Source organism: Ctenocephalides felis, unplaced genomic scaffold (assembly GCF_003426905.1).
Source record: "Ctenocephalides felis isolate EL2017-DRISC unplaced genomic scaffold, ASM342690v1 CF-g0.4_SCAFFOLD_01170, whole genome shotgun sequence".
Classification (NCBI taxonomy): Eukaryota; Metazoa; Arthropoda; class Insecta; order Siphonaptera; family Pulicidae; genus Ctenocephalides; species Ctenocephalides felis.
The window spans coordinates 43,782,052-43,809,938 of record NW_020537324.1 but is presented as its reverse complement, the minus strand read 5'-3'; the positions used below and the strand labels follow the sequence as shown (position 1 = coordinate 43,809,938).

General features: G+C 30.8%; 2 protein-coding genes and 1 pseudogene across 3 annotated transcripts; 1 reads left to right on the top strand and 2 right to left on the bottom strand.

Moving 5' to 3' along the window:
• Window positions 1-147: 147 nt before the first annotated feature.
• Window positions 148-11,616, bottom strand: LOC113366665 (cAMP-responsive element-binding protein-like 2). Of its 2 annotated transcripts, none has more exons than XM_026608312.1 (4): window positions 11,355-11,489; window positions 3,437-3,533; window positions 2,632-2,753; window positions 148-570 (listed from the first exon to the last, which is right to left on the bottom strand). In XM_026608312.1, the coding sequence occupies exons 2-4, from the start codon at window positions 3,525-3,527 to the stop codon at window positions 463-465; spliced, it is 321 nt and encodes a 106-aa protein (XP_026464097.1). In that variant the 5' UTR covers window positions 3,528-3,533; window positions 11,355-11,489; the 3' UTR covers window positions 148-462. The 2 variants fall into 2 exon arrangements, with proteins under 2 accessions (XP_026464097.1, XP_026464096.1); XM_026608311.1 differs by having other exon boundaries at window positions 151-570; window positions 11,462-11,616.
• A 1,435-nt stretch (window positions 11,617-13,051) lies between these two features.
• On the top strand, window positions 13,052-22,661 carry LOC113366172 (succinate--CoA ligase [ADP/GDP-forming] subunit alpha, mitochondrial-like). Its single transcript, XM_026607737.1, is given in 7 exon segments — window positions 13,052-13,201; window positions 13,287-13,502; window positions 13,505-13,552; window positions 15,658-15,827; window positions 18,083-18,187; window positions 18,272-18,451; window positions 22,325-22,661. Coding segments are annotated over 7 exon segments (972 nt in total). The 5' UTR covers window positions 13,052-13,164; the 3' UTR covers window positions 22,541-22,661.
• Window positions 22,662-25,767: 3,106 nt separating this feature from the next.
• On the bottom strand, window positions 25,768-26,478 carry LOC113368130 (annotated as a pseudogene).
• Between the last annotated feature and the right edge of the window lie 1,409 nt (window positions 26,479-27,887).

Below are 27,887 nucleotides of genomic sequence, written 5' to 3'. Positions count from 1 at the left end.
TCATTAAAATTATATTAATTAATAATATATTATATTATATTAATGTACTTAATTATTATAAATTACTTCAGCTAAGTTTAACTTTCTAAACTGAAGACTAAAATTACACATTTTATATAATAAATTTTGTTGTATACATCTACATAGACCGAATTCAGGAATTTCCTGTAATCTGTATATATGCAGACAACTAAACATTGTCAATTTTTCTGAAGAGTAATATGATTCGAATAAAAGATAAATTTCTGCAATGAACAGTTTCCTTTTAGATTAAAAGGATTAAAGAATTTACTTACTCTACTCTAAAAATATATCAATGCACGCTCGCACATGCTTCTGGTGCTTTATCATTCAATTAAAATTAAATTATAGAATAATCATAGAATATTCAAAAATAATTCTTAACAAATATAATGTTTCATAATAAAAAATATGCAATTGAGTAATAGAATATATGTAGTACTATTCTGCTAGGAAATTTTCTTGCTTAACTGCGCCAATTTCTTCTAGATGACTTTGAAAACCGTCGGGCACTCTTCCTTCATCCAAATCTACAGCCCATTGTCGATACTGAAATATATTCAATTTGATTACTTCAAATGTTTGCAATATTTATGTGTGTGGAATCATTTCATATTTTAAATAATTGAATAATTGAATGAGGATGCCGCCGCTCCGGCGGCAAAATTCATATGAATCTCGGAGTTCGCCAGTGGAAAGTGTTCAAAGTTGATAAAATAAGTTTTTTAACTTCCCGTAAGTTATAGTAATCGCAAAAAAATCGAAAATGAAAATTTTTATATTTCTTTACGTTTCAAAGGTTTCTAAACATTTTGGCATACCTTAGAAAAAATGGATGTATGTGTGTGTGTGTGTGTGTGTGTGTGTGTGTGTATGTGCGTGTGTGTATGTATGTGCGGATACAAATTTTCGTCGACGATTTCGGGAACACGAATCAACCGATTTGAATAATTCAAAAAACATTCGATTCGTATTGATAAGGAGACGTGCTGATTAGTTTTTGGCGAAGGCAGGTCTAGCCGTTCCAAAGATACCGTGCAAAAAGTGCCGAAAACAGTAACTCAGTTTTTAAGAGAACGGAGCGCCCGATTTGAATAATTCAAAAAACATTTCACTTGCATTGACAAGATGAAGAATTGATCAAATTTTCATGAAGGCAGGTCTAGCGGTTTCGGAGATCTAATGAAAAAAGTAAAAAAAAAAATGCCATTCGGCGGTTAAAAATGATCATTAGACATATGCACATCAAATTATCAGATATTTTATAGAGATTTTAACAATAAGTATATTTTTTTTTACATTTCTATGGGTTCCGTACCAATGCTTATGCGTTAGACGGCGGCGCGGCACTTGCGCGCTTTGACATTGCGTCTCTATGCAGTTCAAGCAGTACGATTGCTTTGAAAAAAAAGTTCAGAATTTCCAAAATATGTCAAAATGAAGAAAACATTTTTCTTTTCAACAAAATTTTGTTCTCAAAAAAATTTTTTTTTTTCAAAAAAAAGTAATTTTTTGTCAAATTTATAGTTTCTCAAAAATCTAATTTTTTCGAAGTAAATTTTTTTCAAAAATGTTAATCGTTTTTAAAAAAATAATTTTTCGTACGGGAAGTTCCAGCAATTAGCCTTAAGGCACGATGCCTTAATTGCCTCAAGACAGAATTCCACTTACAGCTAGTTAATCTTAACATATGCAGTAATATATAGCATTAGTAGAAGTAGGAACATAACATTCATATAATGGACAAGAGATAAATTGAAAATTTGAATGAAATTTTTATTAGAAACTAGCAAACCCGACGAACTCCGTTTCGCCACCAGATGGTTTCGTGAGAAAGATGAAGTAATTTTTTGTTCGTTTTATATTTGAAAAGAAAAAAATTGATTTTATTGCACAACAGTAATGAATTTATTTCCATTACAAAAATGAAGTGTTTTTTAGATGAACTTCTCTAAGTAAATAAAAGTGAATCCGCAAATTATACGTTTCATTGTGCTCTTTGGTAAACCACATTTTTTGTTGTTTGGTCTGACGTTAACACAAACAAAGCGGATGGTTTTCCAACTCGTGCACAGGCAACGTATAACTGCCAAAGTGAAAAACAATGATTTTCTAAGTAATCTATTTGAGATTTATCCCGCAAACACTAAGCGATTGGCCTTGCGACTTGTTAATCGTCATTGCAAACGCAAGGCGAACTCGAAATTGCAATCGTTTGAAGTCAAACGGAAGACCAGTCAGAATCATTGGTATGTCACCAAATCGCCAGCAATTTTTGATTGAATGGTGAAATTCAGTGCGTGTACATCATTATTCTTTGCGGCAAATATTCTTGTTGACTTAACCAAGCATAATTCTGATAATTCTCACTAATGTCATTACTCGAATTTTCAATTACGGTGCGTGAAGTTCCAGCAATTTGCATTAAGGCACGATGCCATGCACCACTGACTTTTCTTACCTATAAACCTTGCGGAGCCCGAGACCTTTCCAACGAATGCAAAATTGTCGAAATCGGTTCGTGCGTTCTGGAGTTATTTCGTCAAGAAGGAAAACCCGACTTATTTTTATATATATAGAAGATAATGTATGCATTGAAAATAGTCATACCTTTTCAAGTTCTTTGCGCAAAGCAAAAACAGCCTTTTCTCGATCTGCTACCAATTCTTCTAAATATTGATATCGTAATTTTTTTCTGGCTCTGCATTCTCTAGCGCTTTGCCTGCTGCGTTCTATACAAAACAAAAGAATGTTAAGCCCCTGTGTAAATATCTTTATATTATAATATGAAAATTCAATAGTGAATCTGCAAAGGATGAACTAGAAGGGTGCATTGCATCGTGGCTTAAGGCAAATTGCTGGAACTTCCCGTATCGTACCAAAATGTTCGAGGAATATTGAATGTTTTCAAATTCAAATTTTTCAATATTCAAATAGATTATTATTAATATTGTAACAATGTCTAATATTTATAAGAATTATATAAACTGATTTAATTGATTTAAAGAACTTTCTGCTTGTCTTAATAAAATAATTGATTTTGAAAAAAAAATTTTGTTTCAATTTTTTTTCATTTTTTTTTTTAAATTTTTTGTATAAAGAAAATAATTCAGATTTTATTTTTAATTCTGACTATAGTTCAAATATACTTCAAACAAATAATTTCAACTTTGCAATTCAGTTTATATAATTCTTATAAATATTCGACAATGTTACAATATTTATAATAATCTATTTGAAAACATTCAGTATTCCTCGAACATTTTGTTACGATACGGGAAGTACCAGCAATTTGCCTTAAGGCACGATGCCACACACCCCACTAGTTTAATTTCTCATATTTTATGTATAAAACAATTAAATTGATGATCTTAATATCTAAATATTCACTAATAAATTTATTCACATATAATACCTAATTTAGCTTTTACATCTACTTTTTCAGTAGAAGATTTTCTTCCAGGTTTGCGACCTCGTTTACCACCCTCCTTGCGTTCAACCCTCATACTGTCCTGAGAAAATATATAAAGTAAGTAAATTTTTTTTCAACAGTTAATTACAAGAAAACGGCTCGGTAGATTTTCACCTAAAATTAATCAGTACCATTCCCAACTAATATCTTTCGAACAGTTTTTGATTTTTTAAAATCGGTTCGGTAGGATGAGCTTAAATGTGGACGAAAAGTTTAACATTTTTTTTCAACAGTTAATTACAAGAAAACGGCTCGGTAGATTTTCACCTAAAACTAATCAGTATCATTCAAAACTAATATCTTTCCAAGAGTTTTTGATTTTTTAAAATAGGTTCGGTAGAATGAGCTTAAATGTGGACGAAAAGTTTAACACTTTTTTTCAACAGTTAATTACAAGAAAACGGCTCGGTAGATTTTCACCTAAAACTAATCAGTATCATTCCCAACTAATATCTTTCGAACAGTTTTTGATTTTTTAAAATCGGTTCGGTAGGATGAGCTTAAATGTGGACGAAAAGTTTAACACTTTTTTTCAACAGTTAATTACAAGAAAACGACTCGGTAGATTTTCACCTAAAATTTATCAGTACCATTCCCAACTAATATCTTTCGAACAATTTTTGATTTTTTAAAATCGGTTCGGTAGGATGAGCTTAAATGTGGACTAAAAGTTTAACACTTTTTTTCAAATTACAAAGAAACGGCTTGGCAGATCGTTGCACAAAACTGACAAACGATAGTCCTCACCGAAATACATCAAATGGCTTTTAAATTTCTAAAATCGGTTCAGGCGTTTTTGAGAAAACGTCGATCAAATGTCTAATTTTGACAAATGCCAAAAAGACCATACTGATTTTTGCAAACTTTGACGAATTTTTAAAGCTGAACCAGTTGTCGTAGGGCCGTAATATTTTAGTATGACCTAGAAAACTATGGTATCTATCGTCAAAAAAATAATCATAAAAATCGTCGAATTTTTTTTTTTTTTTAACTTTATTACAAGAAAACGGCCCGGCCGATCTTTACCAAAAACTAATCAGCACGATTCCCAACCAATATCTATCGAACGGTTTTTGAATCGATTCAGAATTGCGGGCTAAAACGTGGACGAAAAAATTTTCACTTTTCTGCAATTTACAAAGAAACGGCCCGGCCGATCGCCGCACTCAGAGACGATAGTCCTCATCGATATACATCAAATGGCTTTTAAATTTTTGAAATCGGTCCAGCCGTTTTGGAGAAAATGTCGATTTATGGCAAAAAATCTGTTCACACACACACACACACACACACACACATACACACACACACATACTTTTTCCAAATTTGGTCTCATTCGATTCAGAATGGCTCGAAACGTCGAGAAAACAAAATTAGCGATTCGGATTTTTTTATGAAAACAAACTTCTCCTTCGGGAAGTTAAAAAAGACTATATAGCAAAGAAAAAGGCTAAAAATACTACTAAAATAACTTAAAATTATTTTCAAAATACAACACTGTTTATCACTGCTATATGTAATTTATTTAACTTTTCGATGTAAACTGAGTCATTGTTTATAGAATAGCCTGTGCCTCACAGAGAATGTTTGTCCACTCAGGTGGACAGCCGTCCCCAAAGAGTTAACATGGCACCCACAATATTGATGACAAAAGTGCAAGGTTAAATTCTTAAGTCAAATATTCTCGATGCCATCAGTATTACAAATCCCACAACAGGCACAACACAAAAACTGATAAAAAAGAAAAACGCGGGCCACGAAAAGCGAACTTTATGCTTTGTACAAAATAATCAATAAATATATAAAAAATGATTACTTAAAATACTGAAAAAAACACTATAAAGAGTCACCTACATCTTTCTGGTAGCACGAACAGACCATTTAAAGTACTTCTTAAAAATAATTGTTGGATAAAAGAATTAAACTAGTGGGTCGCATGGCATCGAGCTTAAGGCAAATTGCTGGAACTTCCCTTACCGTAATTCAACATTCAAATAATAAAAATAATTAGGCCGGGCGGAATCATATCCGTCCGGAGTTATAACAGGGCGGATACATAACCGGACGGAGTCATAACCGAGTGTTGTCATATTCGACCAAAGTTATATCCGAGCGGAGTTATATCCGACCGGAGTCATATGCGACCGGAGTCATATCCGAGCGGAGTCTTGTCCGACCGGAGTCATATGCGACCGGAGTCATATCCGAGCGGAGTTATATCCGAGCGAAGTCATATCCGAGCGGAGTCATATCCGACCGGTGTCATATCCGGCCGGAGTCATATCCGACCGGAGTTATATCCGACCGGTGTCATATCCGAGCGGAGTCATATCCGAGCGGAGTTATATCCGAGCGGAGTTATATCCGAGCGGAGTCAAATCCGACCGGAGTCATATCCGACCGGAGTTATATCCGACCGGTGTTATATCCGATCGGAGTCATATCCGAGCGGAGTTATATCCGAACGGAGTCATATCCGACCGGTGTCATATCCGACCGGAGTCATGTCCGACCGAAGTTATATCCAAGCGGAGTCATATCCGACCGGAGTTATATCCGACCGGTGTCATATCCGACCGGAGTCATATCCGAGCGGAGTTATATCCGAGCGAGGTTATATCCGAGCGGAGTTATATCCGAGCGGAGTTATATCCGAGCGGAGTTATATCCGACCGGAGTTATATCCGACCGGTGTCATATCCGACCGGAGTCATATCCAAGCGGAGTCATATCCGACCGAAGTTATATCCGACCGGAGTCATATCCGACCGAAGTCATATCCGAGCGGAGTCATATCCGACCGGAGTTATATCCGACCGGAGTCATATCCGAGCGGTGTTATATCCGACCGGAGTCATATACAACCGGAGTCATATCCGAGCGAAGTTATATCCGAGCGAAGTTATATCCGAGCGGAGTTATATCCGACCGGAGTCATATCCGAGCGGAGTTATATCCGACCGGAGTCATATCCGAGCGGAGTTATATCCGACCGGAGTCATATCCGACCGGAGTCATACCCGAGCGAAGTTATATCCGAGCGAAGTTATTTCCGAGCGGAGTTATATCCGACCGGAGTCATATCCGACCGGAGTCATATCCGAGCGGAGTTATATCCGACAGGAGTCATATCCGAGCGGAGTTATATCCGACAGGAGTCATATCCGACCGGAATCATATCCGGCTAGAGTCATATCCGACCGGAGTCATATCCGACCGGAGTTATATCCAACCGGAGTCATATCCGAGCGGAGTTATATCCGACCGGTGTCATATCCGAGCGGACTTATATCCGACCGGAGTCATATCCGACCGGAATCATATCCGGCCAGAGTCATATCCGAGCGGAGTCATATCCGAGCGGAGTCATATCCGAGCGGAGTCATATCCGAGCGGAGTCATATCCGAGCGGAGTCATATCCGAGCGGAGTTATATCCGAGCGGAGTTATATCCGACCGGAGTCATATGAGACAGGAGTCATATCCGACGGGAGTCATATCCGACCGGAGTCATATCCGACCGGTGTCATATCCGACCGGAGTCATATCCGAGCGGAGTTATATCCGAGCGGAGTTATATCCGACCGGAGTCATATCCGACTGGAGTCATATCCGACCGGAGCCATATCCGACCGGAGTCATATCCAAGCGGAGTCATATCCGACCGAAGTTATATCCCACCGGAGTCATATCAGAGCAGAGTTATATCCGAGCGAAGTTATATCCGACCGGAGTCATATCCGATCGGAGTCATATCCGAGCGGAGTTATATCCGACCGGAGTCATATCCGAGCGGAGTTATATCCGACCGGAGTCATATCCGAGCGGAGTCATATCCGACCGGAGTCATATCCGACCGGAGTCATATCCGAGCGGAGTTATATCCGACCGGAGTCATATCCGGCCAGAGTCATATCCGAGCGGAGTTATATCCGACCGGAGTCATATCCGAGCGGAGTTATATCCGACCGGAGTCATCCTAGCTGGATAAATGAGTAAATTGTGTAAAAGCATTTTTATGCTCAAATTATTCTTTTAGTTATTTTTTTAAATCGGCGTTGCATATTCAAAATCAACAATCAACAACAAATGTATTTACGACAAATGTACATTTCTGACTAAAATAATTTATAAACAATGTAAGAAAGCCTAATAAAGTATATTATGTATGCATATTGCATTCTGTATGAATATTTAATTTTATTTGTTTTTCTTCTTGTAATTTCTTTTAGAAATAATTAAAGATTAAATCAATCATTATCTGAATTAAATAATGAAATAGATAATATTTTCATTGTAGGTCAATTTAACAGCGCGCATTAGGTGAATACATTGATATATTGTTCTTAAACACAACTTGATGATTTGGTTATTATTTAACTCACAGCAATAATCTTACAGTTTGTAACAAAAAAAATATAATATCACAGGTATAATACTAGCTCTGTCATATTCGACATTCCAAAACCACACTGGACTATCCAAAACCATACTGGTTAATTCAAAAAAGGAAAAGAAACTATGCTGATTAGAGATGGGCTTATCATATCCGAAGCCAGATCGGCTGGGATTTGACTCCACTTCAGGGAGGAGTTATATCCACTTAACAACTCCACAACTCCGACAACTTTGAAACATAACATTTGACACAAATGTGTTCTCTAGTGTGTTGTTAACATATCTAAGGATTTATTAAGACTTTGGAAATAGTTCACAAATAGTACAAACAATTTTATTCATTTTATTACAATAATTACTATTTTATGCATTTCAATATGCATACAAATCTCAAATTGACAAAAAACTTGGGAATCAAAATCAATTTTGTAATTATTTTTAAATAAAAATAATCCAGTGAACCTTATATATGAAACAAGATCAAATCTGTGTGTATAATATTTTTCACAAAATAATAATACCTCACATTCTTTTATAATTTCCTTTTCGAGAATTAATTATATATCAGGTAGTAGATTTTACACAATTATAAAATCATAATTGTGTAAAAGTTATAATATAATATTAAATATTTTTTAGCTGATTGTATACCATAGAAAAAACTCATTTACGGAAAAACATTATCGTATACAGAATATACAATTCAAAATAGCATTATTTTGAGACATTATATACCTGGAAAGTCCCAAAACTGGCTGTGAGACGAGAAAAAGACCACTTCTTTCGACCCAAATCTTTGTATTAGTAAAAACTCTCATGCAAATATCTGCTCATATTAACAGATTTAGTACCAGTTTTGGGAAGTCGGATATGACAAATCCTGTGAGGCAACTCCACTAGGATTCACTCTGAGGGAGGAGTTGTCTCATGATAACTCCGGAGTGAGTTACCCATCTCTAATGCTGATAATAAAGAAGTCCAAAAACAAGGTCAACAAAACTTCAATTCCAATTCAACAAAAGGCAAGATTGATAATTCCACCAGGACAGATTTTGTTTATGTTCTGAAAATGATGTCAAACTTATAAATAATTGCAAGAAGTGCTGCATGCAAGTTTCATGGGTGTGAGCACTCTTCCGGCACTCATCTCTATAGTAGAAGATTACACAACCATATCCATAATGCCAGCTTACATCAATGAAAAATGAGATATGATTAAGAATAATTAAATCTCGTGACTAAGCAACTACTTTTTATTTTGGAATTAATAACAAGGTTACTGCTTTTCCTTTCAGGATTACATATCCTATCCATTCATTCTAAGAGGTAAACAAAGAAGTATTGGAAGTTTCTTTAAAACTTACTTCAACTCCTTCCTAGACTACTCCTTCTTCGTCATGTCTCATGATTTTTATTCTGTACATAATTCAACTATCAGCATAGATATTTCTATTCATATTTTGTTATATTTAAAAGGTACCCTTCTCACTCGGAAAAAAATGATGACCACACAATGAACAATCTTATGCATCAATATTATTATAGTTGCCATCTCGAGTTTGCAATATGTCAACAGAACCATTCCTTTCTAACCCAGGCTACCAGTCTCTTTCACTCCAAAAATTCCTTTGACCTGTGCCATCTTCAGTCGAGTTCCGAGTTTTCCTTCCAAGACAATATAGCTGACCTTGAGTCTAGTCCGATTATAGTTCCAGGCTAGTGGCAGTTTAGTTTAGATAGTTTTAATAAATTTTCCTTTTGGATTACAACCAGTTTCCTTCACGCCTTGTGGAGCAAATTGCTGCTCCAATGTACAAAAAATGCAACAACGCACAAGCACAAAGCTGTTCGGTTCATACAGGGCAATAAAAAATATTTATCCAAAAATATTAGGTATAATTTTCAGTACAAGTTTAAGCGTCAATAAGAAAGTACATAAGAAAGTACCAAAGTACAAAGTAAGAAATAAAATAAATAATAGTAAATTTAAAGCAAAATAGATTAAGTTATGTATAACTAAATCATAAGTAAATAAATTAGAGAAACAAATAAGTCAACAAGAGTTTCATTATAAACCCAATTTTACATTTATGGGAAATGTCCCACCTTGCTTTCATTGTTTTACGTATTTTTGGCCCAATTCCTTAACTTTTATTGGTTTCGGTACTTATTGAATCAATAGGAGTATCCTTGAATTTTCCTGTTCTTATTGAGAGTGATATTGATATTATTTTAAGTTTATTATTACCAAAGAAAAAAGTTTTATTTTTTAACTTTCCGAAGGAGAAGTTTATGTTTTCATCAAAAAATCCGATTCTCTAATTTTATGTTTTCTCGACGTTTCAAGCCATTCTGAATCGAATGAGACCAAATTTGAAAAAAGTATGTGTGTGTGTGTGTGAACATATTTTTTGCCGTAAATTGACGTTTTCTCAAAAACTTTTTTTGGCGATTTACATCATGGTCTTATAGAACTTACTGTAATATTAAGGCCTTACGACAAGTAGTTTAATTTTAAAAATTCGTCAATCTTTGCTAACATAATTATCGTTTTTTTTTAAATTAGGATTGATGAAGTATATTATTTACAAATTTTTTTTTTGATTAAGTCGATTATTTACACATATCGAGAAGTTCATGTAACTTGCCTCAAGGCTAAATACCAAACCAACTAGTTTACTTTTTTGTTTGATATTGCAACATTCTTGAAATATGTATTTGCACTCATAAAGTAGAAATAAATTTTGTTTACTATGTGAAAATCTATGTCACATTATAACATAATTTTCAGAAATGACTATTTCATCGGCGTTGACTGCTCAACATTAATGGTATGTAACTTGTTTCCAAAACAAACTAGGAAATTATTTGGCACAAAAAAACTTTTTAAACAATTAGTTTTGTACAGCAATTTTTCAACATTAGTTTGTTTTTAGTTTTCGATATAAGTTATTGACATCATATGCAAAAATTTTATTTCAACAGTGTCTATCGTGTTAATTAATAAAATCAACTTGTATGTTCATTAGATTGATAAAAAAAACAAGTACATAAACCTAAATTTTTGTTGTATAAATAATACACTTAGTGAATGTTAACTTATTCGTTTGTCGAATTGTAGCAATTTGCTTATGATTATAAGCTTAGTTATGTTCTATACCAACTTTATTGTACTAATCAACACAAAATATGTTTCATACACAAGGGCCATAAAAATAAACGCCAATGGATCATCATTGTTAGTAAAAACAAGACAACCTCTCTGGTATTAATTCCAATATCTATATTTTATACGAAATAGACCTCGTAGCCCATCTCGGAAAAGAATATTCAACCAGAAGGCAGTACACAAGTGAAGAGAGCTATTAAGTGCCACCATACTCAATTTCATTAATAAGCCATGTTGCAAATTAACATAATATTAGACAGACGTATTTGATGAAACGTTTTATTTTATTCAAACCTGAGGCTCTGATATATTATGAAGTTAGAAGAAATCATGTGTGGATTGAAATAATAATTTCTGTCAAAAACATAATATTATAACATTAAAATGTATTTAGCACTAACATCATCATCTAAAGTACTTAAACTTTCGTAATCCATGTTGCACCAGATATTAGCACGTAAAATACTATTTGCACATGTATGTCACAACAGGTACAGAATATCTCACTAATCACTATATACAAATACATCACACCATCATCCGTCAAACGCACACGTCATACCATAGATAAAAGAAGAGTATACTCACCCTATATATTTTTACGTTCAGAAGGGATACTCAAAGTCAAAGCGTCCTTCGCTCGACATGATGGCGCTGCTTTTGGCATTCAAATTAATGGCGCAAAACTTGAAATGAAAATTAATGAATTTTAGTAATCGGGTATTTGAAACTAAATTTGGTATTACAATCGTATTATGTTTTGTTATAATGCAATAATAACTAAAAAATAATATTATGTTATAGAAAATATACAATGAAATCGAAATATAAATCAACAAATACACTGCCGGTTTATATATAATATATATCACATCTAATCTACTAGAATAACTTCTACACTTTTTCAACTTATTAATATAAATATTTAGTAAAATTTAGTGAATAATGCATTATAGTGTTAGTTCATTACATCGTCTGTCATTCTCAACTCTCCTTAACTAATAATCATCCCGTGCAAAATTTGACATTCTTAAGCAATCATTTTCAAGTTTATTCAGATCCGTGTGAAGTGGTAATCCTATTTCAAACAGCTGAAAGATTTCTACATATTATGTCTTTCTTGTAGATTATTTCTTACATAACTTCCTAGAAATAGACATTGTCCATTTGGTACAAAATGGTAATTCTTGTTCATTTAAGTTTGTACTTTTAAAATATAAATATAAAAAAAAAAAAAAAAAATACTACGCATTGTATTGATAGATTAGTCTAATCATATTAAACTTTAAGAAAAGAGGCCATTTCTAGAAAATTATGTAAGAAATAATCTACACGAAAGACATAATATGTAGAAATCTTCTAGCTGTTTGAAATAAGATTACCACTTCACACGGATCTGAATAAACTTGAAAATGAATTGCTTAAGAATGTCAAATTTTGGATTGGATTTGATTACCATTTCACACGGATCTGAATATACTTGGGAGAAAATGAATTGCTTAAGAATGTCAAATTTTGCACGGGATGATTATTAGTTAATGAGAGTTAAGAATGACAGACGATGTAATAAACTAACACTATAATGCATTACTCACTAATTTCATTTCACTAAATATTTACATTAATAAACAGAAAAAGTGTTAAAGTTATTCCAGTAGATTAGATGTGATATCTATTATATATAAACCGGCAGTGTATTTGTTGATTTATATTTCGATTTGATTGTATATTTACTATAATATGATATTATCTAGTATATTTTTGTTATTATTGCATTATTACAAAACATAATACGATTGTAATACCAAATTTAGTTTCAAATACCCGTGTACTAAAATTCATTAATTTTCATTTCAAATTTTGCGCCATTAATTTGAATGCCAAAAGCAGCGCCATCACGTCGAGCGGAGGACCCTTTAAGTATTCCTTCTGAACGTAAAAATCGGGAAAGGGAAACGTCTCTATGAACACAGGGTAGTCTAGGAGCCAGACGTACAGGTTATAACCAATGACCATAGATAGTTATGACATTTAGTGTCAACGTCCTCCCATAATAAATTTGTTTCGTAATAATTACGTATTTAAAAAAAATATTTTAATAAACATGTACTCATTAAGAATATTTTCAAAACCCGTTAATGGTAAGTGCAAATTAATATATAGAATCACGTAAATCGAAAAGAAATATTTTGTGTATGAAGTGTTTTATCCCAGTACTCTTCACAGGTCTTGCAAGATTTAGTAGTTCCTATAACGCTACAAGACCAAATCTAAAATTAAATGAGAATACTAAAGTAATTTGTCAAGGATTTACTGGTAAACAAGGAACTTTTCATTGTAAACAAGCTATAGAATATGGCACTAAAATTGTTGGTGGAGTATCACCAAAAAAAGCTGGAACAATTCATCTCGATTTACCAGTATTCAAAACAGTAAAAGAAGCCAAGATGCAACTGAGGCTACTGCTTCTGTTATTTATGTACCACCTCCAGGTTTGTGAAAATACTATTGATACAATTTATAACCAAAAAATAGTTTACAAAGATTCGCATGAATATAAGTATAATCATTTTCACATTTGGTTATTAGTAATAACTTATTACTATGCTTTGGAAAATACACTTATATGCGAACCATTGGCTCAGCGTTATATTATAAATTGGTTTCTGCTTTCTTCTTACTTTTTAACAAATTAAAAATTCATAAATAACCATACCTGTTTATTCTACATTTATGATTTTTTATCTGCTTATTTTTATATTTATTATTATTATTAATCTTTTATTTTAAAGTGTTTCATATAAATTATTATTCCTTTTATCTTAATTTTAAATTTAATTTTTGTAATACTGTGAATTTTTTTATTTGAATCTATTTTTGCCTATAGTCTTTGGGCTTTGAATAACTGATATTACATAGCATGATACTCGCTTTTGAACAAAAAAAAATTAATAAAGATACTTCATTATTATTGTAGAAAATTTAATTTGTTTCCTGAACCTAACATCTTCTTAAGCCTTATATTATCATATGATTTGAAAGCTTATACATTAGGTTTTTAATAAATGTAACTGATTTTCTAAAATTAACGATTTGGCGCGTTTTGCAAGTTTCTTTCAAGATGTACATGTACATTTGCAATATTATAAAAGCAATAGCCTAACAATAAGCGATTTTCATAGTATTAGTTGATCCTTTCCGACGCAGGTACCTGCCTACGTTCGTTTTCGAACGAACGAATTCCTATATCGTTGAAAAAACTAACTGGCCGCCATGTTTTCAACTGCTTCGAAACCAGTTGATTTTCAACTAGTTATTTCGTTGCGACGAAACGTAGTTAGTTATCGAAGAAGAAACGGTTGAAAATAACCGTGGTTGATTCAACGCCCATCATAGTATTACTATGCTTTGTAGAAAATACACTTATATTGCCAACCTATTGCTCAGCGTTATATATAAATTGTTTCTGCTTGTCTTCTTACTTTTAACAAAATATAAAAATTCATAAATAACCATACCTGTTTATTCTACATTTATGATTTTTTATCTGCTTATTTTTATATTTATTATTATTATTAATCTTTTATTTTAAAGTGTTTCATATAAATTATTATTCCTTTTTATCTTAATTTTAAAATTTAATTTTTGTAATACTGTGAATTTTTTTATTTGAATCTATTTTTGCCTATAGTCTTTGGGCTTTGAATAACTGATATTACATAGCAGTGATACTCGCTTCTGAACAAAAAAAAATTAATAAAGATACTTCATTATTATTGTAGAAAATTTAATTTGTTTCTGAACCTAACATCATTCTTAAGCCTTATAATTATTATATGATTTGAAAGCTTATACATTAGGTTTTTAATGTGACGAATTCTAATCAATTATGTGCAGTATTTTTTTGACAATGCCCCTTTATAGAAAGTTATAAGCGGCCTTACATTTTACTTATTTTTTATTGATTTAGTCGATTATGCACACATATCAGGAAGCTTATGTAACTTGCCTCAAGGCAAAATACCAATACAGACTAGTTTTTAAAAATTAATTGTACGGTTCAAGCTTATTTCAAAATTTTCAGAGAAAATTTTTTTTTTCAAATTTTTTAAAAATATACAAGTTTTTATACTTCAAATATGAATTTTAAATTTATAATTCAGTTTGAAAATGTATATATTTCAAATGCGTTATTCTGATCGTAAGAAATATATCCTCAGATGGATTCATTTTGCACCTCTTGCTAATGTAAACTTTCTCAAGTGCTTTGAGCGATAAGATCGTCACTGTAAATTTATGAACGATAAAATATTTAATGATTATAATTATCTGTTTGAAATGTTTGAAACATTTGTTATTATCATTGATCAATATTTAAAGATTACTAATTTTTTTCTCTCGAATATTTAATTATGGTACGGGAAGTTCTAGCGATTTGCCTTAAGGCACGATGTCATACACCACTAGTTTATATTTTACCAACTACGATCAATTCTTCTTATTTTTTGACCTATAAAATAATTTTAGGTGATGTGTAGATTTCAATATATGTATGAAGTATATGAATAATAATTATCATTAATTATATTCAATATAGGAGCCGCTGATGCAATTCTGGAAGCAATTGAAGCTGAAATGCCTCTAATTGTTTGCATAACAGAAGGTGTTCCACAACATGACATGGTTAAAGTAAAGCATAGACTATTAAGGCAAAACAAAAGCCGATTGATTGGTCCTAATTGCCCTGGAATTATTGCACCTGAACTTGTAAGTGCAATTCTTTATTAATGAAATATTATTTTACATATATTCCGTTTATATATATATATATATATATATATAATATATATATGTTACGGTAAATGTGCATATTTCGGTGAATTGAACATTTACCGGCTCATTTGGCGAATGTGAGTTCAAAACGCGCGCGTGCGCACGTGCGGGTGAAATACTAATTCATATATTTATATTTATATTTATATTTATATATTTATATTTATATATTTATATTTATATATTTATATTTATATATTTATATTTATATTTATATATTTATATTTATATATTTATATTTATATATTTATATTTATATATTTATATTTATATATTTATATTTATATTTATATTTCAATTTATATTTCAATTTATATTTATATTTATATTTCAATTTATATTTATATTTATATTTATATTTATATTTATATTTATATTTATAGTTATATTTATATTTATATTTATATTAATTATTTTAGTCATATGCATATTAATACCCATTATTTATTACTATTGATCAATTAGCAATTTATTTATTAACTATTAACTATGAACTATTAACTATTTAATTAATAACTATCAACTATTTAACCATTAACTATTACCTATTTAACTATTCTTAATTCACTATTTACTAATAATGATTCCCTATTTGCTAAGATCTATTTACTATTTACTATTAACTATTCAGTTATCACTATTCACGATTCACTATTTTACTATTCAACTACTATTATATATTTTGATCAAAATGAACAAATCTTCAACAGAATGTTATTAATCATTTATCACCATAACACCATTTTGGTACAAAATTTGTAACATGCTTGACGTATTTCGCGCATAGTCTTTATTGCGCATGCGTCAAATACGCGAGATGTTCATAAGACCGATCCAAGTACGCACGTACAACATTGTTTTAATTTGATTGCTTGAGAACACGCCACTTTCACCTAGCGTTTTGGGGAATGTGCACATTTACCGGTGAATGTGCACATTCACCGAGAGTGCACATTTACCGTAACATATATATATATATATATATATATATATATATATATATATATATATATATATATATATATATGAGTAAGTTCTTCAAGGGCAATACATCAAATAAAAGGCAAAGATTTAGAAGTTAATCTTTAATTTTTCCAAACGTTTCGACATAGGATTTTATGTCATCATCAGTGGATCTACAGAATGAACATTGAAAAATTAATATAAACTAGGAAAAAATGACAGAAATTGGAAAAAGAAATTAAATATTAACTTCTAAAGCTTTGCCTTTTATTTGATGTATTGCCCTTGAAGAACTTACTCATATTTCTCAACATCAAAACTAATCCTAATAATTTTTGAATATGTATATATATACATGTATATGTGTTGTAATATATGCACATCCATATATGTGCTTATATGTATGTTTTTGTATATACACTATATACATGCACTTGCGTATATGTTTGTGTATATAATTGTAAATACATTAATATATAGATATGTGCATATTTATGTATGAGTATGTAGGTGTGCATATACATGTGCATATATATACATAATATTTCTCAACATTTACTGAAGTAATATTTCCTTTTTTTTCGTAAATTACCAATACAAGAGCCATAAAAAATCATTTTTGCCAAGAATTCCGTACATTGTCCCTTACATCTGGCCGACAGAACTCCATATCAGTGTGTTTAAGTCTTGTGTAGTCGTAACATCTACAAATATCCTCCAGAAAATCGAGTGTTTTTAACAAAAAAATATTAGTGATATGGATATATAAATTATTACAGGTAAATAATTTTTGCTTCTCAATTTTATATAAAACCTTTTTTAGTTAATTCTTATTACTCTTTACCCTGGTACATAATCCATTCCTTTATAAAAAATTTTTTTCTAATTAATCTGTAATGACCATCATTAATTAATGTTAATCAATATTTTTAAAAAACATTGTATTTGACAGAATAAACCTGATGATGGAACGTACCTAGTTCCGAAACGTCGTTATTAAACATCTTCAAAAAACAAATTGTTTTTTATTATTGGATTTACTGTTTGGAAATGAAACAATCAATATATATATATATATATATATATATATATATATACATATATATGTAGTAAATGACCACAGGCAGTATTGCTTTAAGATACATTTATATTTTATATAAATATAATTGTTTTAAAGTGATACTTTTTCAGCAACCATTAAAACATATCATTGGATATTTTTTCAGTGCAAAATTGGAATTATGCCTGGACATGTTCACAAACGAGGAAAAATTGGAATTGTATCTCGGTCTGGAACTTTGACATATGAGGCAGTAAATCAAACAACCTTAGTAAGTTACACAAATACAATATTGAACTTGACTCGCGAAATAAATAGCAAGAATACCAATTTATATTTTAATTATACCATGTAGGTTGGACTCGGCCAAACACTATGTGTGGGAATAGGTGGAGATCCATTTAATGGTACTGATTTTATCGATTGCTTAGAAGTCTTTTTAAAAGATGACGAAACAAAGGGAATCATACTGATAGGAGAGATTGGTGGAGTTGCCGAAGAGAATGCCGCAGAATATCTGAAAATTCATAACTCTGTAAGTGTTCTTATATACATACATATATAAATGTGTATATATATACATGCATATATACATGTGTATGTATACATATATATATATATATATATATATATATATATATATATATATATATATTAGTGATGTGCCAAGTCGAATCAAGTGATTCGAATCATTCGAATCAAGCCTTTAACGACTTGATTCGAATCAGATTTTACTTGATTCGAATCAACTCGTATCAAGCCGCGAAATATTTACTGTGTGCATGTATGAACACAAATTTTCATAAATATAAAAAAAATGTTTTAATATAATTCAATATTATAATAATATATATAATAATAATAATAAATATAAATAATAATAATAATACATATAAAAAATAAATCTTGAATTAAATCATGCGAGTCACCCGGCTTTAATACGCTTAAATGTATCACCCGACTGCACCCGACTCCAATTTATAAGACTTTAACCGCATTCATTGTCTAACAATACCATCCGAGTTCCTATAACTCAAACCGACTTATTCCGACTTCAAGTCGAAATGAATTCATCCGAGTTCCTAAGACTCAAACCGACTTATTTCGACTTCAAGTCGCTATGAATTTATCCGAGTTCCTAAGACTCAAACCGACTTATTTCGACTTCAAGTCGATATGAATTGATCCGAGTTTATATGACTCAAACTGAATCATACCGACTTGAGTTCGAAACATGTGTCCGTGATTTAGCGTATCGACTTATCGACTTATCGAGATGCTGTGCGTATGGGTCTTGAGTGTTTATTTATTTTTGACTAAGCGCTGAGAGCAAATTTGTTCATGAAATATCAAAAACTCATTTAGATAATATTTATTATGCGATTTAGATTTTAATTATTATCAAAATAAACTACACAACGAGTTTTATACACATACAAAATTATCATATTTTAATTATACAAGTAATGGCAAATTCACACAAATGAAATAATATCAATCTTTACAGTAGTGGATTGAATTAATTATTTCACTTATAAAATTATTAAAATGATATTATTTCTTCTCTTAAATTATAATTGTTCATATATGAACTTGATTCGAATTGATTCGAATCATGATTCGAATTATATATATATATATATACATATATATATAATATGGTAATTATTTATTAATAAAAATTTATTAATTTTATGAATTATTACTCATCAATAATGATACGATTACGTCGTATCTAAAGTAATTAAATGATAAACAACGCAGGCCCGCGGGCGCCATGGCTCCACCTATCTATCTAATAAAATATAAGGGGAATATTAAATGTTTTCAAATAGATTATAAATACTGTAACTTTAATTATTCTTGTTTTATAGAAGGTAAGAACTCATGAATTTGACGACGACGTTTATTTAACTTGATTAATCGGATTCAACATGAAGGACATTGTCTAATATTTATAAGAATTATATAAACTGAATTGCAAAGTTTAAATTAAACATTTGAAGTATATAAGTGATGTTTAAAACTTTAGCTAGGATTACAATTAAAATCAGAATTCTTTCAGATATTCAAAAAAAGAAAATTTTTAGAAATTAAAAAAATATACCCAAAAGCAATCGTTTCGTCAATACAAGCAAAAAGATTTTTAAATCATTCAAATCAGATGCTTAGTTTTCTCAAAAACTGGCAATTTTTGCACATTTAGCGTTATATCTCCGAAACGGCGGAACCTGCCTTTGCCAAAATAATAACTAATCACCACTTCTCCCTATCATTACGAATCGAATGTTTGTTGGATCGATGATCAATGACTTGATATCATCTTACATCTTTATTTTGTATCTGCCTCTTGCTCGTTTTTTTAAATTGCTTCGATCATAAATGTCCTAGTCGATGGGGGATACCATTAGAGGAATATAAGATAAGTTATATCAACATGTAATCCAATAGTAAATATTTTTATGTTTTTACGGAACTCTTTCTTTTATTTTTCACATTTTTCTAAGATATAAATATTATTTACTAAATTTAGTATTGCTGTGTGTTATTTTAAATTCTGCAGTTTTTGAATGGATACATTTTTAAGACGGTTTTGAAAAAAAAACTCGAGTTAAAGTGCAATTCATTTGAAAATATTTTTCATTGCAAATTTAAGAGTTTTAATTCATTTCTTGATAAAACCTTGTACAATTAATTGATATCAATTGATATTGAATATTACATATAATGAAAATATGATAACTATTATAAGTCTTATTATTTTAACTATTTGTTTATTTGCAATATTTTTTTTTTAACTTCCCGAAGGAGAAGTTTGTTTTCATCAAAAAATCCGAATTGCTAATTTTATGTTTTCTCGACGTTTCAAGCCATTCTGAATCGAATGAGACCAAATTTGGAAAAAGTATGTGTGTATGTGTGTGTGTGTGTGTGTGTGTGTGAACAGATTTTTTGACGTAAATCGACGTTTTCTCAAAAACGGCTGGATCGATTTCAAAAATTTAAAAGCCATTCGATGTATTTCGATGAGGACTATCGTTTCTCAGTCTTGTGCGACGATCGGCCGAGCCGTTTCTTTGTAAATCGCAGAAAAGTGAAAAATTTTTCGTCCACGTTTTAGCCCGCAATTCTTAATCGATTTTGAAAATTCAAAAACCGTTCGATAGATATTGATTGGGAATCGTGCTGATTAGTTTTTGGTACAGATCGGCCGGGCCGTTTTCTTGTAATAAAGTTTTTTTAAAAAAAAAAATCGACGATTTTTATGATTTTTTTTGACGGTAGATACCATAGTCTTGTAGATCATACTAAAATATTACGGCCCTACGACAAGTCGTTTAATTTTGAAAAATCGTCAAAGTTTGCAAAAATTAGTATCGTTTCTTTGACATTTGACAAAATTAAACCTTTGATCGACGTTTTTTCAAAAACGTCTGAACCGATTTCATAAATTTAAAAGCCATTTGATGTATCTCAATGAGGACTATAATTTGTCAGTTTTGTGAGACGATCTGCCGAGCCGTTTCTTTGTAATTTGAAAAAAAGTGTTAAACTTTTCGTCCACATTTAAGCTCAAACTACCGAATCGATTTTAAAAAATCATAAACTGTTAATATTAGTTGGAAATGATACTGATTAGTTTTAGATGAAAATCTACCGAGCCGTTTTCTTGTAATTAACTGGTGAAAAAAAAATTTAAGACGATTTTCATGGAACTTTTTTTGGTGATATATATCATGGTCTTATAGAACTTACTGAAATATTACGGCCTTACAAGTAGTTTAATTTTAAAAATTAATCAAAGATTAAGAAAATGAGTAGTTTTTTTTGACGTTTGTTAAAATTGAAATTAGACGATTTACTTGGTATAACGATAGAGTACTTGGTCTCAATGAATATACTAAACCATTAAAGTCCTACGGAAACTGGTTCAATTATAAAAATTATTAATTTGTGAAAATTTGCTTTAAGAGAATACCTACTCCGAGTTATTAACGTATTCGTTCGTTCATTTTCAATTATGTGTAATAAATCCACTCGAAATACTTTTATTCACTCATAAATTAATATATTTCTTATTGATTAAGTCGATTAATTCACACATATCGGGAAGTTCATGTAACTTGCCTCAAGGCTAAATACAAATACCAACTAGTTTTGTTAATTAATTTTTACTTATATCTTATTATGTGGTAGTCATTTGTTGTCTAATATTTTATTGACTAATCTTTCGGGCTGTGGAATAAACTCGAAACGCGTTTTTAGTGAAAAAGAAACTGATTTTTTTTAAATAAGTTATTTAATGATATATATATATATATATATATATATATATATATATATAGGTGTATAAATTTTAAATGATGCAACTATTTGTTCAAATATTTATCTCAAAAATAATTTTTAGGGTCAAAAGGCAAAACCTGTTGTATCTTTCATAGCTGGTTTGACAGCACCCCCAGGGCGAAGAATGGGACATGCTGGAGCTATTATATCAGGAGGAAAAGGTGGTGCACAAGATAAGATAAAAGCTTTGCAAAGTGCGAATGTGCTTGTCACCTCAAGTCCGGCGCAAATGGGTACTACGCTATTCAAGGAAATGGATCGATTAAAATTACTTTAACTCGAAATATTTATCATCTTTATATATGTAATGAATCCTCTGTATAAATCAAATTTTGTTCGTTGTTAATTATTTATTTGTGAAAAGATATACACATACACAAACACATACACATATACACACACACGTGTATATATATATATATATATATATATGCATTGTTTTATATTCATGTTGTTAATATTTTTGTAAATTATTGTAATGAAAATAATATCAAATATTGATAACATTGTTACATAATATTTTATGTTAAGCTTTGAGGTATAGATTCGAAACATTAGCAGCCAAAACTAAAATAAGACAAAAACTTAATAATAAATAATAAAATATTTATTGCAGACTTATATGTTATGACTTTAGATAAGTGTTATCTATCACCAGTAGGATTTTATATAAAAACCGATATTTCAGATTTGAGTTAGGTTAATATTAATTTAACGTTTATTATTAATATTTACTTGTGTATTAATATTTACATTCTTGTAATAGTGAAATGAGTTATTCAGCAGAGTTCGAATAAGTCAAATATATATTTAAAAAAAAAATTTAATTAAAAAAAGATCATATATGTATTGCGTAAGTTAAATCTTTAACAAAGTTTTGGTAATCCCGAAATACCGGTGTAATACCAATACCGGCGGTATTAATATTAACTTCCCGTAGGGTATGTTATTGTAATGGGCTGAAAATCGGAATTGAAAATTTTTACATTTCTCGACGTTTTGAACGTTTCTGAACATTTTGGCATACTCCAGAAAAAATGGATGTGTGTGTGTGTGTATGTATGTATGGATACAATTTTTCGTCCACGTTTTCGGGCGTACGGATCAACTGATTTGAATGGTTCAAAAAACATTCGATTCCTATTGATAAGGAGATGTGCTGATTAGTTTTTGGCAAAGGCAAGTCCAGCAGTTACGAAGATAAGGAGCAAAGAGTGCAGAAAATAGAAATCGAGTTTTTGAGAGAACAGAGTATCCGATTTGAATGAACTAAAAAACATTCAGTTAGTAATGATTGGGAGAAGTGGTTGTTAGTCTTTAGCAACGGCAGGCCCAGCCATTTCGAAGATGCGGAGCTAAATGTACAAAAAATGGTAGTTTTTGAGAGAACTAAGCGTCCGATTTAATTGATTCAAAGAACTTTCTGCTTGTCTTAACAAAATAATTGATTTTGGAAAAAAACATTTTTTGTTTCAACTTTTTTTTTTAAAAAAATTTTTTGTATATCGAAAATAATTCAGATTTTATTTTTAATTCTGACTATAGTTCTAATATACTTTAAACAAATAATTTCAACTTTGCAATTCAGTTTATATAATTCTTATAAATATTAGACAATATTACAATATTTATAATAATCTATTTGAACACATTCAGTATTCCTCGAACATTTCGTTACGGTACGGGAAGTTCCAGCAATTTGCCTTAAGGCGCGATGCCACCCACCCCACTAGTTGTTCTTTGAATCCAATCGTTGAGAAGAAGTGATGTATGTTTCTCTAGGTTGTTCTATTATACAAGCGTCGAAATATTACCTTGACCGTCATTAAACTGCTATTTATTGCTAAAGGTAACATGTAACGGCTTTTTAAAGTTGCATGGTCGCTAAACTTATTCATTCAATAATATTCAAATTTAATAAAATATTATTTTACTTAAAAAGTATTTCATTTCGAATATAGTAGCAGACCATCAAATTGTTTTCACCAAAAATACTCAACTATAACTATTTTTTCGGGATTACGATTTCGGGAGCACAAATCAAAGGATTTGAATGATTCAAAAACTTTCGATTCCTATCGATGGGAAGACGTGCTGATTAGTTTTTATATAAAAATTTATCTATCACATATCTTTTAAATTTCTATTTGAATTTCGCGCTTTAAATTGTACAAGTGGCCACAGACTTTTTGACACATGTTGCATATGTATACATTGCATATACATACATACATACATACATACATACATACATACATATATATATATATATATATATATATATATATATATATATATATATATATATATATATGGATTTAGTAGTTAATTTTGATGTTGAAATATGTGAGTGAGTTCTTGAGGGCGATACATCAAACAAAGATATTCTTTGTTTGATGTATCGCCCTCAAGGACTCACTCATATATATATATATATACTAGCAAACCCGACAAACTCCGTTTCGCCACCAGATGGTTTCCCGAGAAAGATGAAGAAATTTTTTGTTTGTTTTATATTTGAAAAGGAAAAATTTGATATTATTATACAACAGTAATGAATTCATTTCGATTACAAAAATGAAGTGTTTTTTCTCTAAGTAAATGAAAGTGAATCCGCAAATTATCCGTTTCATTGAAGTGCTCTTTGGTAAACCACATTTTTTGTTTTTTGGTCTAACGTTAACACAAACAAAGCGGATGGTTTTTCAACTCGTGAACAGGCGACGTATAGCTGCCCATGTGAAAAACAATGATTTTCTAAATAATCTATTTGAAATTTATCCCGCAAACACTAAGCGATTGGCCTTGAGACTTGTTATTGCGAACGCAAGGCGAACTGGAAATTGCAATCGTTTGAAGTCAAACGGAAGACCAGTCGGAATCATTGGTATGTCACCAAATCGTCAGCAATTTTTGATTGAATGGTAAAATTCAGTGCGTGTACATCATTATTCTTTGCGGCAAGAATTGCTCGTTGACTTAACCAAGCATAATTCTGATAATTCTCACAAATTTCATTACTCGAATTTTTAATTACGGTGCGTGAAGTTCCAGCAATTTGCATTAGGGCACGATGCTATGCACCACTAATTTTCTTAGCTATAAGAAGAGCCTTGCGGAGCCCGAGACCTTTCCAACGAATGCAAAATTGTCGAAATCGGTTCGTGCGTTCTGGAGCTATTTCGTCAGGAAGGAAAACCCGACTTATTTTTATATATATAGAAGATATATAGTTATCAAGCGATTTCCAAGGCGGTCAGCAATCGTTATTTTAAAGAGTATGGATTCACTTGTATGAAGTTACTTGAATTTTTGTGCAGTCAATACCCAACTAAGTCACGATATTTGAGAAGATAATTCCAATCATCGTCTTTCAAGCTTATCAATTCATAATATTTCAATACGCTAATGTTGAGTTGACTACAGACAACTGTATCTTGAAGATTATTGACGATTCAGCAGTCTAAATTTAATATAAATTAATTAAAAAACACCAATGCAGGATTTTTAACATTTTCTATTCAAACCACATATTGGCTAAAAATGAACATAATAAAACATCTAACAAATAATAATTTTCTATGCTATCGAAACATAGATCATTCTACATCATCTTCATGCATGGTAACATGAGGACTTGCTTTCTCAAGACGAGACCCAACTTGTGGTAGGCGCTGCAGTAATAAGTGAAAAACTTGTGGTGGCAATGTTTGCTGTAACACCTAGAAAAAATTAAATTATAATAATTAAACTTTTATTAATAGAGGGTTCTGAAACAGAATAGATTATACCTAAAATGAAGGAATGTAGGGAGGAGTTCGGTGAGCAAATTTTTACTTAAACGGATGTAGCTCCCCAATGATAAGTCTCAATAAATTGTTATGTGGCTTGATGCACATGTTGTTTATCACTGTTTTCTGTAGATAATAGCTTACCTGTAGAAGTTGAGTCGGTTGCCCACAAACAGCTACTGCAATAGTTAAATGTTCAACACCACCATCAAGGTCGCCACTTGCAAGTAATTCTTCTCCTAGTTGTACTTCTTGCAAGAAAAATCTGTAAAAATACAAAATCAACTAATATTATAGGTCTATATTTTTAACTTCCCGTAGGGTAGGTTTTTTTGCATTTCTCGACGTTTTGAAGGTTTCTGAACATTTTGGCATACCTCAGAAAAAATGGATGTGTGTGTTTGTGTGTTTTGTATGTCTGCATTTTTCGTCCACGTTTTTGGGCGCACGGATCATCCGATTTGAATGGTTTAAAAAACATTCGATTCCTATTAATAGGGAGATGAGCTAATTAGTTTTTGGCAAAGGCAGGTCTAGCCTTTAGGTTTTTGAGAGAACGAAGTATCGAATTTAAATTTAAATTTTGGCAAAGACAGGTCCAGCCGTTACGGAGATATGGAGCAAAGAGTGCAGAAAATAGAAATCGAGTTTTTGACAGAACGGATCATCCGATTTGTATGATTCAAAAACATTCAGTTCGTAATGATGGGGAAAAGTGGTTATTAGTTTTTGTAAAAGGTAGGCCCAGCGGTTTCGGATACAGAGAGAAATGTGAAAAAAATGGCAGTTTTTGAGAGAACTAGGAGTCCAATTTAAGTGATTCAAAGAACTTTCTGCTTGTTTCAACAAAATAATTGCTTTTGGAAAAAAAAAATTGTTTCTAATTTTTCTGTGAAAATGTTGCACATAATTATTTGCAAAACGGGAGCACTGTTTCAATTTTGTGTAAATTAGGCAACTATTTTTTTGAAATTGAATTCGAAATGAAATGACGATTTTAATGTTCTGGAGAAAAATTGATTTATAATTTTTAAAAAAAAATTGGCAGTTCAAAATATAATTTAAAAACATACATGTATAGATATGTCCAACATTTATATCCAATTTCGATGAAATGCTATATTCAAAATCACTGTTTATAGTTTTAAATCTAATTAAAAATCAATGTTTATAAATTTAAATAAATGTGAGCATTAAAAAAATATGAAATGACATTTGTCAATATTTATGAATATTATTAGATAAATAGATTTATAATTTATATTTATTTCATTTGCTTATCAAATTCATTCAAAACTTCCTCAAAACTTAAAAGATCACAATGAAAAAGCATTATTTAACATTAACATTAATCATAAACAAAATTTTGACAGTTCAAAAAAATTGAATTTTATACTAAAAATATTTTTTTATGGCAAAATAACTTTTGCGGGGCACCACCTAGTATTATAGTGGCGAGCATAGCTCACTTGGTAGCGTGTTCGATTCACACGATAGGGATTTTTGGATCGAATCCTATCATTGACTAGAACTTATGAAAAAAAAATGTAGTTAATTTGAAATTAAATGAAAATTATATTGTTAAGTAGAAATTGAATAAAAATTAAGAAAAATAGGAATTACAGAATTCTAAAAGCTGAATTGTATTAGTAGTAAGAAGAAAAAATATCAGAATTTGCTGATTTAAAAAGAAGAATGAATAAGAAAAAATGGAATGAAGATAGAAGTTGAATAGAATTAGAAATTTGATAGAAAAACAGCAAAAATCGAAAAAATTAAGAAGAAGAAGAATATAGAATAAAATTTAAATAGAATGTATATATATATATATAG